The sequence below is a fragment of the Pterocles gutturalis genome, unplaced genomic scaffold (assembly GCF_000699245.1).
Source record: "Pterocles gutturalis isolate BGI_N339 unplaced genomic scaffold, ASM69924v1 scaffold10224, whole genome shotgun sequence".
Lineage (NCBI taxonomy): Eukaryota > Metazoa > Chordata > Aves > Pterocliformes > Pteroclidae > Pterocles > Pterocles gutturalis.
The window spans coordinates 30,179-47,588 of record NW_010133241.1 but is presented as its reverse complement, the minus strand read 5'-3'; the positions used below and the strand labels follow the sequence as shown (position 1 = coordinate 47,588).

The 17,410-nt window shown below is 47.2% G+C and overlaps 1 protein-coding gene across 1 annotated transcript in view; it reads left to right on the top strand.

Moving 5' to 3' along the window:
- LOC104467394 (glutamate receptor ionotropic, kainate 4-like) overlaps positions 1-17,410 on the top strand; it is a gene marked incomplete at its 3' end in the record, with an annotated part of 79,334 nt that overhangs the window by 34,951 nt on the left and 26,973 nt on the right. The window contains exon 2 of the mRNA XM_010081160.1: positions 16,227-16,391. Coding sequence (XP_010079462.1) covers positions 16,227-16,391 — 165 coding nt within the window. The remainder of the gene's footprint in view (positions 1-16,226; positions 16,392-17,410) is intronic.

The window sequence follows — 17,410 nt, the reverse complement described above, 5'->3', positions numbered from 1 at the left end:
TGTTGGGGGACGTCCCATGGACCCCACTGGGCTCTTGGGGCAGGCACGTAGTGGGTGAACCCTGGGAGGGATCACGGATCACCCTGTGCTGTCCCCTGGGCCTGGGAATTGCCTCCTCACTTCCCTGGGCTGTAAGAGCACTTTCTCGTGGTTCTGCACCAGCGCAAGTCTGTCTCTTGCAAAGTTTTACCTGTCCCTGCTGAAGAGTTGGAGCTGTGCTGAGGCTTCGTAGGGCATGTGATTCTTTTTTTTTTTTTTTTTTTCTCTCTTTAAGTAAGCAATATATATTCAGGACTAAAATTAAGGATACGCAGGAAATGAAATTGCTAGCATTGCTTCTGCTTGGCGGAGAAACCATTTCCGTCCCTGCTAATGGAGGAAGAAGTCCTGCTCTCAGCAATGGAGGGTCTGAGGTGTGGGCACAGGATTAGCCGCTGCACAAAAATAAAGAGAGGAGGAGAAAGGATAACTAAACAAAGCCAGGGAAAGCCTCTGAAGGTGTTTGCATATTGGCTGTGTTCAGGCTATGCTCCTTCCTGTGGGGTTTTCCTGACATCTGGAATAGCTGGAGGAACTCCCAGCCTTGGATGTGGGATTACCACCAGGAAAACTGCCGAGGAAGTCCCCACCACCACGCCAAGGGCTCTGCGTGGCTGATGGATTAACTGCAGCAAGGGATAAACCTCCTCAAAAGCCTTCCAGAGGAGCAGCTGATGCTATGGTAGTCCCATGTAAGCTGACAGGCTCTTAATAGAGGGATATCCCTGCCGTTGCCCTGAGCCGATGTGCTTCAGCTGCCAGAGAAGGGCCAGGGCACAGAGGGAAGAGGTGACATCCCCAACAGGCTCTGAGTCACTCCAGCCTCTCCACGGGAGAGCAGTGGGTTTTGCTGGCTTCCCCTGCAGACAGACCGCTGGAGCCTTGGCAAATCTGTGCCAGAGCTGTGCAAATATCTGGCTTTGTCTCCTGGGGCGGAAGGAATTAAGAACATCAGGTTAAATAAGCTTTTTTTGGAAAGGAAAATCCTAAGAGTGAATGAGTTCAGAAACTTAAAGGCAGGGATTCAAGTTTCTATTGCTGTTGATTAATTTAATGTGAAACGCAAAGAGTGGGGATGGGAGGGAGTTCTGGAGTGATTTCAGGATTGTCTCTAAAGAAAGCCCACCATGCTAGCCTAAAGGCAACATGGAGATGAGCAAGCTCTGTGAGGTCTATATAAGAGCAGAAAACTGGCGGCTTCCTAGCCAGCTACTGAAAAAGCACCTCGGGCAGCTGATGCTACGTGAGAAAGGAAAAACAAGGGAGGATCCTGAAGTACCTGCCAGCTGCCTGCTGTCTTGGAGGCACTTGGGTTGATGCTTCAGACCCTGCCTTTGCTCATCTGATAAAAACTCATCCCTGGCCCGTTGCCCAGCTGTGCCCCCATTGCCCAGCTGTGCCCCCATTGCCCAGCTGTGCCCCCATCGCCCAGCTGTGCCTGGCCCACAGGGGACCCCGGGGCACTGCAGAAACCCTGCTCCCAGGGGAGGGCCAGGGGTGCTGGCAGACGTCCTGGTCTCGTGGAGGATGGGTAAACCCCTGGCAGTGGCTGGGAAGATTGCTTTATTGGTGCAAACTGTCAGAGCACAGCGCTGGGAAATGTATGAGAGCTTTATGTTTTTTCTTGAAAACTACATTAATGTGACAGTTTTAAAGAAACAGGGCTGGAGGTGAGAAAAAGCACATATATAATTTCTCGGTTCCTGCTCCCATAGCTTTTTCGATTTGACTGTTTCCCCTCTGATGTGTGAAATCTGAATCTGAATCCAGGCTTTCTCTGCTTCTTCCCTGTTGACCTCATCAGAAGCACTGAATGCAAGAGAAAAAAAGAACAATAAATTGCTTTATGTAACTCCAGACAGGAAAACCCTGCACGTACCCTCATAGGCAGTCTTTCCCATCTGTTACCTCGCTGTGCTGCCTCTGGGTTACCTCAATAAGAAAACTTAATTGAGGCAATGTCATGTCAGGAGAGAATGATACATCCATTTTCACAGGCTCGCTTTTGTAACCTGCTTCACTCTTAGCAGAGAGCTACATTGGGCTTCATGTCTTGCAAGATTTTTCCTGTCGTCTTTCTAATAATAAGCTCCTTTCATAATATTTTTCATTCATGCACAAACACCTTTGTGTTGTCACTTCTTTTGGTTTCAATAGCAGCGCTGCAAGTAACCACGCGTGTTTAATGCATAGATGCATGATGAGGGAAAACCTCTGCTGCTCGCAGGTCGGGCTAGATAAATTGTAAGAGAACAGAAGGATTATCCCCTGCTTTTTCAGACAGGGAGGTGACTAATGGGAGGTTTTTAACAGTAGTTAGAGACTTAACACGCTGTCAGCTTTCCCATCCTGTCATTAGAACCGGAGGCAGGGAGCTGGTGTGCATTCAGAAGCTCTGCTGAGCCTGTCCTGTGCATCTTCTGCTCACTTGATGGCTGGGGCTGGACCTCGGTGGTTTTTAAGCACCTTTGTAATGCAGGAAGCATAGCTAGTTAATGTAACTGCCTTAGAGGTTTGCTCACTTCCTTTTCAGGGGCTGTGTCATCTAGGGAAGAGCGATATGGATGGGCAGCCAGGAGCTCAGCATTCTGTCTCCTGCCTCGTGCCTTTAGAAAACGCTGGTGTTTTAAAACTAGTGATCTTGCCTGAAGAACAGCTCAGAGACGGCGGTGGCATGCAGATGAAACCCTCCGGGCTCCTCAGTGCTTGCAGGCTCGTGATGAGGAGCAGAAAATGGGAGGGTTGGGGGCTCCGGTTTTGGCCAAGGTTCCCTCCGTACCTTGCCCCATCATCTCCTGAGAGCCCCAGGGCATCTCTTTGCAGCCAGGACTGGGAAGCTGCCTGGCGGTGCAGAGCTGTCACTGGTGTGCAGCACATCCCGGTCCAGCACCTCCCCGGGGCATCCTTCTGTGCCGAGAGGTTTCTTAAATGGCTTTTCAGTGAGAAGTCTGTTCCTGTCACTCTCATGCCTTTTCAGAGTCAATATTAATAAATGGCAGTTGAGCGAGTGGGGGAGCTGTGTTTATCCCGTGGATGCCAGGCAGACAATGAACCTCGCCTTGCCCAGATGGCACAGGCTCTCCTCCAAGCAGATAAACAGGGCTGGTGCCATTGAAACGGGCCCAAACACGGGCAGTTACAGTGATAGTATGGTAATTACAGTGCCTCCAGTGACCATCTGGACACACAAACTGATTTTCGATTTGGATAATAAAACCTCTCCTATGTCTCCAATATTAGCCATGTATGGGGGTGCTAATTGATTTAATTTAAGCTCTCAATGTTGAACCGTGGCTATTGCCAACCTTTTCAGTCTGGGTACATGGTGGATTTTAATGGCTGGTAGAGGCAAGGAAATTGGGGTGTGCACGCTCTGCTCTTGAGATAGTTGCAAAAGGAAGGTCTGTTGGAGGTCCCTGAGTCCGGGACTCATGAGGTCCTGCTCCAGAGTGAGGGGAGACAGGGTGGCTGCTTCAGAGCTCCTGTAAGCAAAGGGACAGAACTTCACTGCTCTTGGTAGGGCTGGAGTCTCATTAGCTTGTTGATTGATTTTAAACAAAAGTTGTCTTTCCATAGTTTATTTATACATATACACAGAAACAAGCATTAGATTTTGGTTATATGAAAAATAAAGTAATACCCTAGTGATTAATATCCTTTATTTTGTACTTTAATAGCATATCACAACTGTGGTCATGAGCCACATACCAGGTCCTGCACAAATACTGGAACACAAAAGAAAACATGCATTCAGAGACTTCCAAGGCTTGGTCTTGCTATTTCAAGGGGTTTTTACCCCCTCAGGGGCAGGATTGGTATCTAAATGCCACCGCAGAATTGGGCTGTATCAGTTTTCTGCCTCTGCTCCCTATGAAACGGAGGTGACAGCACTTCTCCCCTCTGCTGAAAATGGTGGCAGAGGGGCTTGGCTTGCCTGGAGCACTACAGGCAGGTGTATAGGCTGCTCCAGAGACTCCTGTGCAAACACTTGATAGTTGCAGACTCAGTTGCCCTGTGATTGTGTAATGAAAAGAACAACCTTGTTTATCGTCATCAAATCAGATGAAAGTGGCATCTGGCAGTTGCATTTGTAGTGTGCTCAAAAGAGGATGCTGTGTGCCAGAGGCAACGTTTTCCCTGTGCTAAGAGCCTGCACAAGGACCCAGCTCTGCTGAGGTGACTGTCACCCTAGGATTAGTTTAGAATAACCTCTTCAGCAAAGTCATCCTGTGATCTGTACTGCAAGGTTTCAGGGAGGACAGAAATCCTCCCATCACAGCTCCTTCTGATGTGTGTTTCCTGATTGTGGGCTCTCATATTTTTCTTATAATTACCAGCAAACTGCTTGAACAGGAGCTGAAATGCTTTTCCCTGACTGGCAGGAGCACAACACCCACTGATGAGTCAGGGGAGAAAGAGCTCCCACTTCACGGGAAAGGGTATTGGGGGAACAGGAGGGGAGAAGACAGGGAAGAATAGCTGCCAGAGAGTTGTGGAATAAATGTCATTTGTTTAAAGACACATTAGAAGATTAATGATGGGAGTTAAAGTATGAAAGCAACAGGGCCTAAGTGTAGTATTAATGGAACCCATTTTCTTTGCCATCTCCTGCAGGAACTCTTTGGAAGTACAGAAGAGGGAAAAATCACTTTACAGTAATAACTGTTATTTATATAAGAGAACAACATTGGATGTATCAAAATGTGAGGTTTCAAGGTAATAACTTGACCCTCACAATCATTGTTTTCCATTTAAAAGGCAATTTCTGTGATGGTGAATAGATGGAGGAAATATCCCCAATCCTGCAACTGATCGTAAACGAGGTTTATTTTATTATTATTGTTGTTATTAGTCAGTTCCCAATCTAGTAAGGTTGCGTTAAGAAGAAGGGAGAAGACTGGGAGAGATGAGAGAGCTGATAATCAGCCTCGCAGAATTGGTTGGAACCATTTGATGGGCTCATTAGTGACTTAGGGCCTCATCCTGGCTCCCTCCAGAGTCAATGTCAAATGTCCCATTGCAGCATCATTGATTCGCATCCCATAAAGAGCAGCAGGCAAACAGATGATGTGATCTCGTAGCCTCAGAGAACTGCTCCTGTTCTCCACCTGTAATTCACACTGGTGGAAGGTGACTACGGTGTCGTTGCACATACAGGGTGGATGACTACTGCGAGCCAGGAGGATAATGATGGCTGCACTCAGTGACTGACTCTGCTGATGTTAGCTGCATGTACACCATATAACCAAATCACGTACGTTCCCATCCCAGGATTTGCAAGTGGCCTTTGGCAGGAGGAGCCACCCGCCTAGCTCTCCCTGCACGGTCACGAGAGAGGGTAACGCGTCGTGCGCCACGCGAACGGTCCTGGCAGGTCAGCTCAAGCCAAGGGGCTGCTCCTGTGTTTGGGGATAGCTGAGGTGGACAGGCTGTGGCTGCGCTCCCCGGGCAGAAGATCTGTTCTGAGCCCAGCTCTTTAGCAGGAATCAGGACAGATTCATGAATGATTCATGAGGAGGGGTTGGGGATAGCAGGGAAGGATGATAACAATATTCTCTGTGTGGTCAAAATATAACAATAATTTGACCAGCTCTAATTTTTAATAACCACTGGGTTTGTGAGCAGATGTGATAGATAAGCTTGAGCAAACTGTAGTCTTGGAAGCTGGCTTTTCACTTCAGAGCAACTAGGCTACCCTCTGAAACACTAGAGCTGCATAAAACCTCTCAGGCCGTGGGAGGCAGGAGCAGAAAGTTGAAAAAGAGGGGAGAAAGGGTCTGTCCTCTTTTCATAATACTCCAATTATAATAAGTGTTAGATACGAGCTTCAATTCATCCCAGTTCAGAGCAGTGCTTGAATGGGAACTTCACCTTTAAACCTCGTCTCATGAAGCCTTTCATAAGGGCCAGTTTTCCCCCTTTAGCTCTGCATGCATGGTGTTAGCTCGAGCGTGGAGACTCAGACTGTGATGCACGAAGAGTGGTGGCAAGGAGTGCGTGACGGGAAGGGAGGTCTGAGTGTTTGATGGTGTGATAGCAGTTTGCTGTCCCGGAGGTGGCCCTGGACATCTCTCACGTGGGAAGAGGCTGGGGAGGATGATAAAGCAGCCCTGTTTCTCCAGGCAAGTTCTGTTAGCTGGGCTAATGAAAAAGAATTGGATCCGTGAGGGCAGCTGACACAGCTCGCTGTCTCCAAGATGTTTTCAGCGTTGTGTTAAGATGCCTTTTACAGACTTTGAGAACTAGGGGGAATGGAGTGCTGCCTGTGGCTAGCAATCCTAACTCTTTAGGTGCCAGCAGCAAGAGAAGCCTGGACCCCCCACTGAAGTGCACGCTGGTCCCAGCCTTCTCGCAGTGGGAGGGTGCCTTGGCGAGGTCCCCTGTCCTCCTGCCCTCCCCTCTGCGAGGTGCTCGGGCTTGCAAGTGTCACAATGTCTGTGGCTGGATTCAGCTCTTGCAGGTATCCTCATTAAGGTGGTGGAAAGTAGGAGGATTTAATGATCTGAACCATGACTTTAATTAATCAGTATAAATGTTGCTTATTTATAACATAAACCACAGCCTATGGATAACTGTTGTTTAATTAAGCTTATCACTGTGAACCTGATCCAGTTCCCTGCTGCATTACTGTAACTAATTCAGTATCCTCTCTAAGCAGCATCGTAACAAACTGTAGGGGATGTAATTCACTCCACTCACCCTCTGCTTTACAAGTGTGGCTGGTTCTGGTATATCTCATTTGTGACCCAGAGTGGGTACTGATCCCGCTCCGATCCCACCAGCCACTCCTGCCTTTGCATGCTCCTTCTTCCATCACGCCTAGAGTCTGGGAGTCTGGAGCAGCTTTTCCTTTGGGTTTCTCTCACCTTGTTCAATAAGAATTTTTGTGTCTGAGTTAATTTAGTCTACGCATCTGAGCTTTTCCTTTATCCTTGCCTTTTGCTTCTTTTTCTTCCTCTTCACTCACCCTTCCCTGTTTCTGCGTAGCATGTTTAAAACTTTTCCACATTGCACAGATGTAGGGGAATCTGTAATGAGCTCCCAAGCTGAAAGCAAAAGCTGTTTGCCTAAAAGTTGTTCTTTACCTACATTGCAGAGCATTGTACTAGAAACCTTAGAGATTCTTTGGGAAAAGTTTGAGTAACTTTTAAGGTTTTTGTGGTTATTTTCTGTTGTGCCAAGGATTCTGCGGGCAATGTTTGTCACCCCACATAGGGATGGTCTCTAGAAGATGATAAGACAAATTGCCTCGAGCGGGGCTGTTACTCCGCATCACTTCAGTCACTTAGGTCTCTGTAGATCCTTTCTCTCAAAAAGTAATCTAACAACAAAGTGGGGCTGCTGTTTTTTCCAAATGAGAGCATCCACATGAGAGTTTAATGTACTGTGCGGGCAATGTTTGTCACCCCACATAGGGATGGTCTCTAGAAGATGATAAGACAAATTGCCTCGAGCGGGGCTGTTACTCCGCATCACTTCAGTCACTTAGGTCTCTGTAGATCCTTTCTCTCAAAAAGTAATCTAACAACAAAGTGGGGCTGCTGTTTTTTCCAAATGAGAGCATCCACATGAGGGTTTAATGTACTATAGCTGGTGCACATTACTTTCAGATCTTAATTCATTTCATCTTCCCTCCGTTACTGCATGTTTCTTGACCTCTTCAAAATGGGCATGGTAGCGTTTCCTTGCTTCGTGGGGGTATTGTGAGGATGAACATCTGAGAAACTCACAGGTTGTGTTAGAGACAGTGGAATTTGCAGGAGGTAGCAGAAGGCTCAGCACTCAAGGCAGACGATGAGCCTCGGTGGTGGGGCTGAGCTGGTTCAGCTCTAAGTCTCAGAAGTGACCATTTGGCTTGGGCACTGATGTTCTGTGGTCATGCCTTCAGCTGCAGTGTGGGTTCAGTGCAAGGCAGGTGTGCCCAGGTGCTGATTTGGGGTTGAACAGGAGCTGTGCAGAAGCAAAGAAAGAAAAAGTGGTTCTTTTCTGGTAACGTATCATCATTTTCTTAGCAAACAAGTATACAAACTGGGATTAGATGGATTATCAGTTTGCTGCTAAGATGGATGGAAAGGGAGAGGAAAACCATGTCAGAGTCCAGGGAAAAGAAAATTCCTGTTTTGTTTTCGAAGCCAAGGGAAGAAATCATCAGGGGAAAAAAAAATGCAGTGAGCAGAGCCCACTAAAGAGGAAAGGCAGGAAGACATTAAAATAACCTATTAAATTGCCGAAGGCTGAGTGGCAAAAAATAAATAAATAGAAGCTGCGTAGATTGATGGATATTGGATCTGAAGGGCTTCGTTGTGAGCGCCTTGTCATCTCGTTTCAGTGTGACTCATCAGGAAAAGTTGTTTGTTCTAACAGTAAAGCAAAGAGATGAAAACAATCCTGAGGCACGTCAGTGAAGGGCTCACATGTCATTGTTTTATAATTGGCTCGAGCTCTTTCATGTACTTTAATACAGCTGGATCTTCTGTGAGAAGTGAGGTTTCCAATGTCACCTTTTCCCACCCTTGTTCGTCTTCTGCTCAGCTTCTCTGTGATCACCTCCTACTGTTGGGCCACACTCTCTTCCCTTGCACATCTGTGCACCAACATCTGGGCAGTGTGGGGGTAGGGAGGTGGTGAGAAGTAGGCGGCGAGGTTTCCTAAGGGGCAGATGCACAGAAAGCAGTGAGTCGAAAGGCCAGCTCTGTTAATAGTGCTCACTTGGCTTTTCTGGTGCACTTGTGTCAAGTTTCAGTGGCACTAAATAAAAAGTCTAAGGTGCTAAACAAAGGTTTCTGAAGTCTCTTGGCGTATTAACTCTGTTTATTCACCACGTGGTCTTGCAAAACCTTGAGGAGTCACTTTATCTCTTTGTGCCTCTGCTCTTCATCCATTAGGAGAGAATAAAAGTCATTCCACCTATCATTTGTCTGTCTTGTATCTTTAAAGGAATTGTCATATCTGGTATCTACATCCAGCATGGCAGGTCCTTGTCCTTGGATCTATCTTTTAGATATTTGTAGTAGTAGCAACGGCTGATGATATGTATCAAGAATAGAGCTGGTGCACAAAGCAAAACCCTAGATCCGGCCACTACAGCAGGTTTTTTTCCCCCTTCCTTGCCTTGACATCGGGGATATGTCCAAGGCTATTTGCTCTCTGTGTGTACAATTAATCAGCCGGCTGGGGGAAGCCTGGAACTGGGGCCTGGCAATTACGCACTCCATCATTTGGTCTAAGCTCTGCATCCTCTGCAATGCACTTGTATTTGCCAGACAGGAAGGATCAGCAAGCGGTGCCAAAGCCCTGACATCCTTGAAATAGGGAGATGCTGAAAGAAGAGCAGATAAACTGTAAATGCTAAGATCCTAGGGAGGGTTAAGAGGAAAGTGGCCACTTACATAACTGGAAATCCACTGGCTTTAGAGGGGCCCCGAATTCCTTTAATCCTGAAGCATACTGGAGGTTCAAGAAATGGTTCCCTCTGCAAAAGGCAGCACGTCAGTGTTGGAAATGTTGCTCTCCTTACATCACCGTCAATCAGTAAATCCCAAAGTATTGCAGAGAGTTGTGTGTATGCTGGAATAGCCTTGGCTGTCACTGAAATACAGCCAGCTCCAGAGATGGAGCTCTGGGCTTTTGTGGTCATCTGTCTTGTACGTACAGAACATGTGTACCAGGAAAGTGTCCTGCATCGTCTGGGGCTCTGCAGCTGTTTCCTTTCCTGCCCCCCCACCAGCAGCAGGCTCGCTCCCACCCCCAAGCTGCTGCCTGGCTTTCAAACGCGGAGTCCCACAGCTGCGCTGTGCATTGCCATCTCTCAAATCTATGATTATAACTATAAATCCTAGTGGACTTTCCCCATTTGTTTTTCAGAATTTTTTTTTTCTTAACTTAGAATTTTACACATTGTTTCTTCCTTCCTCATTCTTTTTGTTTGCCTGGAAGTGGCACTTGGGGTTTGTGTGGTTATTTTTCTTGTTTTTATACTCTCCACTGACTTAATTAAGTTCTTGCTTGTTTCCTCGTCTTGCCAAGTCTACTGGCCCCACCAGGGCTTCCCAGTGCTCTCCTCCTAAAAACCACAGCTGCTGCCGGTCACCTGAGACCATGAAAACGGGCAGAAAAAGTTCCTTTTGAAATTCAACTTCACATTATTGAAACAAAAGACAGACAGGAAAACAATGTTCCCAGCATTGGTCAGTGTTTTTAGGCTGGTTTCCTAAGAAAACAAGATTCAGGCACACAGACTGACCTTGTGTGGATGTGGGTAAGTGTCCATCCAGAACAGTCGGACAGTGCTTCTACCTGCCTGGACCAGAGGGACGATGTTTGCTGGGGCACAAAGGTGAACTGCCCCAACGGAGGCTTTGTAATACCAGCGCTGTGACAGGTCCAGCGTGACTGCCAGGTCCTCACCTTTGCAGGCTCTGGGAGGACAGAGAAGTGCAACGGCATCCTCTGTCTTCCTGGAAAGTCCCAGTCTCGGAGAATGTTGTTCTGATTTTGCATACACAAAGCGATTATTAAAGAAGAGAAAAGAGAGGTGGAGTTTCAAACAGGAGAAACTAAAGCCCTCAGCTGTTTTTTATCACGTTGCCCCTTCTTTCTCTTCCCTGCATTCACTCTTTCTGGATAGCAGAAATGAGAGGGAAGCTCCATTTAAATGCAGATTTCAAATGTTGGTCAAGAGCAATAAATAGCCCTCTGTTACACCGCTCGGACAAACATTATCAAGTCTCTTTGTGAAGGAGAGTTTATGTTTTTGTGTCTTCTTTTACCTTGATGAGATCCTCTTTCCTCTCAGAGTAACAGCTTATTGATATCTTCTTATTTTATTTTTAAGCAGCACTTCAGAGATTATAATGGGAACAGAATCCCACCTGTTTCTTCACTGGAGCCATACTTGACAGCCCTGTAATGAGGAAGTCTGCAAATTTCTTATCCTTTACTGGATTGAGAGCCTGAAGGGTTGATACCGTATTTAGCAGAGGGGAAACATGCAAAATAAGGCAATCCTGCAACTATTTTTAATCAACCTGCCCCTCAAATGAACCTCGTGGTTTTGGAGCCAGTTTGGGTGAATGAAGTGAGGAGCAGTGCAGGTGGGTCTCTGCTGCTGAGGGTAGCACAGGTAGTCAAGGAGGAGCAAAGCAGGTCTGGGGTGATCCCTCCGCATCCCAGGACATCTCCTGAGGCTGCTGTTCCCCAGCAGGACATTAGTGCTTTGAAGAATGGCATGTTTTCCTGGTATGCCTTTGATCCGAAGGGTTCCTGGATTTGCATCAAAGGACTGATCAGCTCCCGTGGCAGGTATTGGATCCTCTAGGTGTCTAAGTCTGGTTGAACTGAGGTTACAGTTCTTAATTTGAGAGCCCATTCATCACGGGAATATAAGAGGATTTGAGGGCTGTGTTTACAGCATAAATCAGAAGAGGTTGTAGGTGTGATCTTAACCTGTCAGAGGAGACACCTGAGAAATATTGCTGATGGCTTTATGTCTTTTTAACTTGGAGGGACAGGTTATGAACTGTGAAATATCATGTTTACTAAGCCAGTGCTTTGCTAAATCTACATCTTTGAGCCAGCGGACTTGAGATGGGAGTTGTGATTCTGAGGCTGGCTTTACAACTCAATGGTGTGCAAAGCATCTGAGAAAATGTAACAACACTTAATAAAGTTAACTGAGAAAGGTCAGCTGAACACTGTTTGTTGTAGCAGTGTATAAACCTCCCGGTAACATCTGTTGCCTGTTATTGTTATAAAAATGTTACTTCATTAGATCTTGGTTGGATCACGAATTAAGTAGTGATATGTGGTGAAGCTTGCAGTCACAGCAGGCTTGGGCAGAGAGCACATGTTGTGAGTCTGGCTGGTGGCGGGTGGCACTCTGGGGAGCCTCGTGGCTTGGGGGAATGGGAGAATGGAAGCCTTCTGCTTCTTCAGCACTGGTTGAAACCCAACTGAGGGTGGAAAGGATTAAATCTCAGCGCTGCCTGTGAACTGGCTGGTGCACTCAACAGGATGAGTTGCTGTGGCTCAGCCCAGCTCCAGGAAGACAGCTGTCTCCATCGCTGAAAGCACACCAGCTGACAGCACTGCCTGTCCCCCCCTGTTTGCTGTTTTGGCAAAAAGAAGTAGGACTGAATTGTTCGGGGTGAGAAATGAATGTCCTTCCTCCTCCTGGAGAAGTTTCTCTAGGGTAAGAGGAGAAAAGGCAGAAGAGTTTGAGCTCTGCCTTTCACACCGCTGTGGCTGTGCTCTGCTCGAGCGGACAGCAAATGCTGCAGCCAGCTGCACCGCCCGGCTCTCCTGCGGCATGGGGCAGCCCATCCCTGTCCCCCACTGTGCCTGCCAGCCTCTGAGGGTGGGAAAGTCACTGACGGCCTGTAGGAAAGTTACTGAAATCTGTTTTTCTCAGACAGCACCATCATGCCATCTTGCATTTCTTTGGCTACCATTAATAACTTTTTTCCTAGCTCTTGCTGTTAAGCTATTAACTTTGAGTGTTGCAGTTGAAATTAGTGTTTGATGCAGATTTACAATTGAAGTCACTTGTTCCTCAAATCTTGTACCCATTGAGCTGTAACCCATCTATTTTCAATGCATACCCAAAGCAATCAACTCCTCTGGTTTGTAGCCTCTTGGGTTTGTGGGTTTTGTATTCAGTGTAAGGAAAACCTGGGCATATTGAATAAAACCGGAATTATTACTATGTAAAGGATGTTTATCTATCAAGATTGGAATATCCTATGGGAAAAGATGTTTCCAGACAGTTCTTCCTGAGAAAAGCTCAGCCCCTACCAGTCCTTGCTGAATTATCTTGAAATTGTTGGGCTCTCAGTCCCTGTGAAATCCCAGCAGCCCTGAATCGGGCATCACAGACTCAGGTGCTCCTGACTCCCTCTGAAATATTTTTCTCATAATTCATAGAGAAGGCAGTCTAGATTGGAGACATTTATTATGATGGCGAAGACAGAAGTGATTTTTGAGGCCAACAAAGTTCAAAGACTTTGCTGTAAGTTTTCAGGATTAAAGATTTACTTGGTGCATCTTCCCATATTTAATAGACAGGAATAGATGAAAGGGAATTTCTATAAAGATTTTCGTTCATACTTAATGATGCTGCTATTAGATGAGCTTTGGCACTGTGTCCCAAGACATGAAGTTTTAAAACCAACCTTTTTTAAACATTAAATGACCTTTTTCATCCGCTAGCTTTAATAAATAAAGATTAGTTCAGCCTCATTACCTAGTCTGTTCTGGGGGCTGGTTTAATATTTGGTGAAACTAACTAGTGTCCCAAAGTGCAAGTGAACAAATTTTGCTGGTTTTCTATCACACGCCCTGCAGGGAGACAGGCAGCAGCAAAGTAGTTTGATTTGTGACTGGGGTCCAGGAGTCCTGCTGCCACCTCCACCCTGGGATTCTGGCTGTCCAGCTGCGTTCCTTTCTTTTCCAAACCCTGCTGCTTGCTGTGGGCACTTTCCCCTTCCTCGCACATGCAGCCCCAAGATGGGCTGTGAAGTTCACATTCCATCGGAGCTGAGTAGGGGAAGAAGGTTTGTGGTTTTGCTTTTTGTGTGGTTTGTGGGGTTTATGTTTGTTTGTTTGGGTTTTTTCCTCAGCTGTAGGGAAGTTTTCAAGATTTTCAAAAAGAAAAATAAAAGCCCCATCTTGAATAGACACCAAAAATCTTTATGCAAACATTTGTGCCTAGGTCGCCTGAGAAAATGATTTGAAATGCTTTGGGTTTGACTCTTTCATTTTGGAAATGTATTTAAATATACACTAGTGGAAGTGAATTTTGTTTGGAAACTGACATTTGAAGAATATACTTGGAAACATTGCCCAGTTTAGTGATTTTGAAGGTTTAAATTAGAAAATAATGAGTCTAAGAATGCTGACATACACTCTCCCACCACCGACCTTTAATTTCGCTATGTCAGCACCTGGAACATAGCAGCATTTTGTGATTTTCATCAGATTAAGTGCCTTGCTTTACCCTTTCCTGGAAGAAGGGCCATAGTGAAAAGATTGCACGCATCAAACAGTTTTGTGTTTGAGAAAGTGGAGCCTGTTCAGGACTTCTTCTCTGTCTGCTGCTGCTTTCCTACAGAAGTGGGGAGCTGAGCAAGCTGCTTGTTGGGGCACCTTAGTCTCCCAGCTTCTTTGTTAATTAAGAGCAGTCACCAGCCATTTCAATGTCTGAAAAAACCTCTGGTCTGTGCTCCTGGCCTTAGAGGAAAGCACAACCTTTTTTCTTGCATAATGGGATGAAGATTAACTGCCCTAGCGTTGCAGATAACGATGGTGCTTGTGTTTTAGCGGAGCAGAGGAGATGGTGTCGCCTCAAGGACTGGGAGTGTTTGCTGAGACATCTGTGCGTATCATACAAGAAGTATTGCTGTGTGTGTCTTTATCAGTACTTAATGCAGTTTAGCTCCCATAAAACTGGGAACAAGTAGGAAGAGGAGGACCTGTTGAGTGGATATCATTGGGATAGAAAGTAAGTCAGGGTAGCGTGGGCCACCTCTGCTTCACCAGTGGGTTTGGTACCTAGTTACCTTCCACAGCCTGGGTTAGGGCAGGACTGGGAAGCAGAGGTGCTCTGGAGTTTTGTCAGAAGAGAGGAGATCTCCCTGGGATGAGCATAGCAAGGCTGAGAAAAGAGCTCTGAAATGCGATGCAAGTTGAATGTTGAAATTGGGCTGTGCTTTGAGATTTGGGTGGGTTCAAAGCAAGTCTTAGGGAAGGGAAAGCCAAAGTAAAAGGAGCCTGAACCCAAGACAGGTTCCTTCATTCGGCTGGGCTGTGTTGGTGGCAATGCACTGGGGGAGGAATGAGGACCTTCAAGGCACAAACCAACCCTCTGAGGAACATGTTCTCAGTCCCACCTGCAGCACAACACCACCGTGCTGCTTTAACAGTGGTCCCAGTTAGCTACGTCTTCAAAATGTCTGTATCCTTGGACTCTGCTCCTAGCCCTTGCTCTTAGGGAGGGGGGATGCCTCCTGTTGAGAGCTGATGTGCTTTACTTCAGCTGCAGGCTGATTTATGTGCTCCGCTGTGGTTTTACCCATCTGAAAAAAAAACCACCAAAACAACAAAAAAAACCAAACCACAAAACAAAGTCAAACCTGCTGCAGCACAATGACATGTTTAAAAGCTTCAACAAGGCACCTAGCTGCTGTATTTAGTTCCCTATTTCCCTGACACACCAACCAGCACAGCCCACTAATCTCTGCTTTGCTCACCAACGTGGTGTGGGGCTCGAGTCGGCGCTGAGCTGTGGCTCCGTCTACACCTGAGCAGTTCTGAATGGTATTGCTCTGGAGTGATTTTTGGGGAGGTAAGATAAGCGTTGGTGCCTTTCTAAATATACACAACAAAACCCAATGCTGCTCTTCCCCAGGTATGACTGAATAGCAGCATTCTGGGAGGAGACCTCCTATTAGCAAGGATAAGCCCACCGGGCTGCAGAAGCTGTGCCAGCGCATAATGAAAGGCTGTGATTAATGCTCGGCTCCAATTTTTTTTTTTGCCTTCCGTCAAGAAAATAAAAATAATACCCCACACTATCTCCCTCTGCCTAACGCAGATTTGAGTGGGCAGGCCCAGGAGCTGAGTTCAAGAGTCAAGTGCTTTCTGTTTGAAAAATATTTGTCCCTCCCCACCCACGGCTGCCCACATGCTTCCTGAAATATTCCAGCTATCAGCACCATACCGGCACTTTCTCAAACGAGCAAACCAAGGCTATCTGGGGACATTGGGAAAGGAGGCAGTGCCCAAATCCAGGCTGCTTGGGGCTGCACAGCTGGATGTCCCTCTCCAGGAGCACCCAGGGCGAGCGGGCGGATGCTGGTGCTGCTGTGGGTGCTGGGCACCGCCAGGACCGCAGCAGCGTGGGCAACCGTGTCGTGCTGCAGTGCGACGACAGGTAACACTGCCACTGCTGCAGAGATTTCACCACCCACGTGTCTGGCAAGACCTGGGAGGTGGGCGAAGCGGCGGGAAAGGCCGTGTGTGGGAAGGAGGATGCGCTAACAATAACGGCAGCAGGAGTGCCAACGCCATGGCTGCTTGCGTGGCAGCGGGGATCCCAAAGGGGTGCTGGGGACAGGGGGGATGGAGGGGTGCACAGAGCCAAGCTGGGTCCCTGCCAAGCCTAACTGTTGCCAACACCTTTGCTCCTGCAGCTGCCATCCTGGATGACCCCATGGAGTGCAGCAGAGGGGAGAGGCTCTCCATCACCCTGGCCAAGAACCGCATCAACCGTGCGCCCGAGCGGGCGGGGAAAGCCAAAGTGGAGGTGGACATTTTTGAGCTGCTGCGAGACAGCGAGTATGAGACGGCAGAAACCAGTAAGTACCCTTCCACGTAGCTGGTCTTTCCCCAGATCTTCTCTCTGCCAGCTTGCACGAGGTGGCTGGCAGACTGCGCTTGCTGCAGAGGATAATTGTGTGATAGTCAAGGGGGGTACACAGGGTAAAAAGCACCTCTCTGCTCCTCTGTCAGCACTGGAGGGATAACATGTGCTAGCGTGAAAGTGGGTCTCTGCAAAGCCCCAGACCTGCCCTGGCTGCCAGAGAGCAGTCAGGTTTGGTACAGAGGTTTGGTACGGTCTGGATGCAGGCACAGCATCCCCTCGGGAGGTGCGTGGGACCTTCAGCAGCACTCACGCTGTGTTCAGCACCAGCCACGCGTTTGCAGGGGCTGACCCTGCCCGGTGCATCCACCACCGGGGCACAGTGGCACGTAAGCAGAGATTAGGCTCAGACGGTGAGTGCTGAGACCAGTTTTCATTTAAGGGTTTGGCATAGTGGTGTGAAATGAGCCCTGGCATGGACTGAGAGGATCTGGGTCCTCAATGAGCTTTGTCACCATTCAGCTCAGCGGCTTGGGACAAATTATTTTCTTTAATCTGCGTGTCAATAACCAGAGGTAGTGATACACGAGGTGATGCTCCTTTGTAAAGTACTTAATGGTGTGCAAATAGGAGACTCTGGGCAAGTTCAGAGCAATTAAGTTATTTTTAAAACCCCACAGAATGCCACGTGCCAGCAAACTTGATAGCTCTTCCAGTGCTTTAGATTGGCGGTGGGTTTGTTTAAACAAAGTGAGGTTTTCAAGTGGTGTTTAAAATCATGTGGATTAAAAAGGGCTAATTTTGAAGGAGCAGTATACTTTCCATGTTGCTTTGAAGTCCCTTAATGCAATCAGGTCTATACTGCAGGTGTTCCTCTAGATGCCTGACATGTCAGCCACATGCTGATGAATAAAAAGGAATTGATGGTCAGTGTTCCACAGATCTCTCAGGAGCCCAAGTGAAAGAAACCGAAAAGATCTATAATAGCTTCTTCCTGTAAGAGGGAAAATCCTT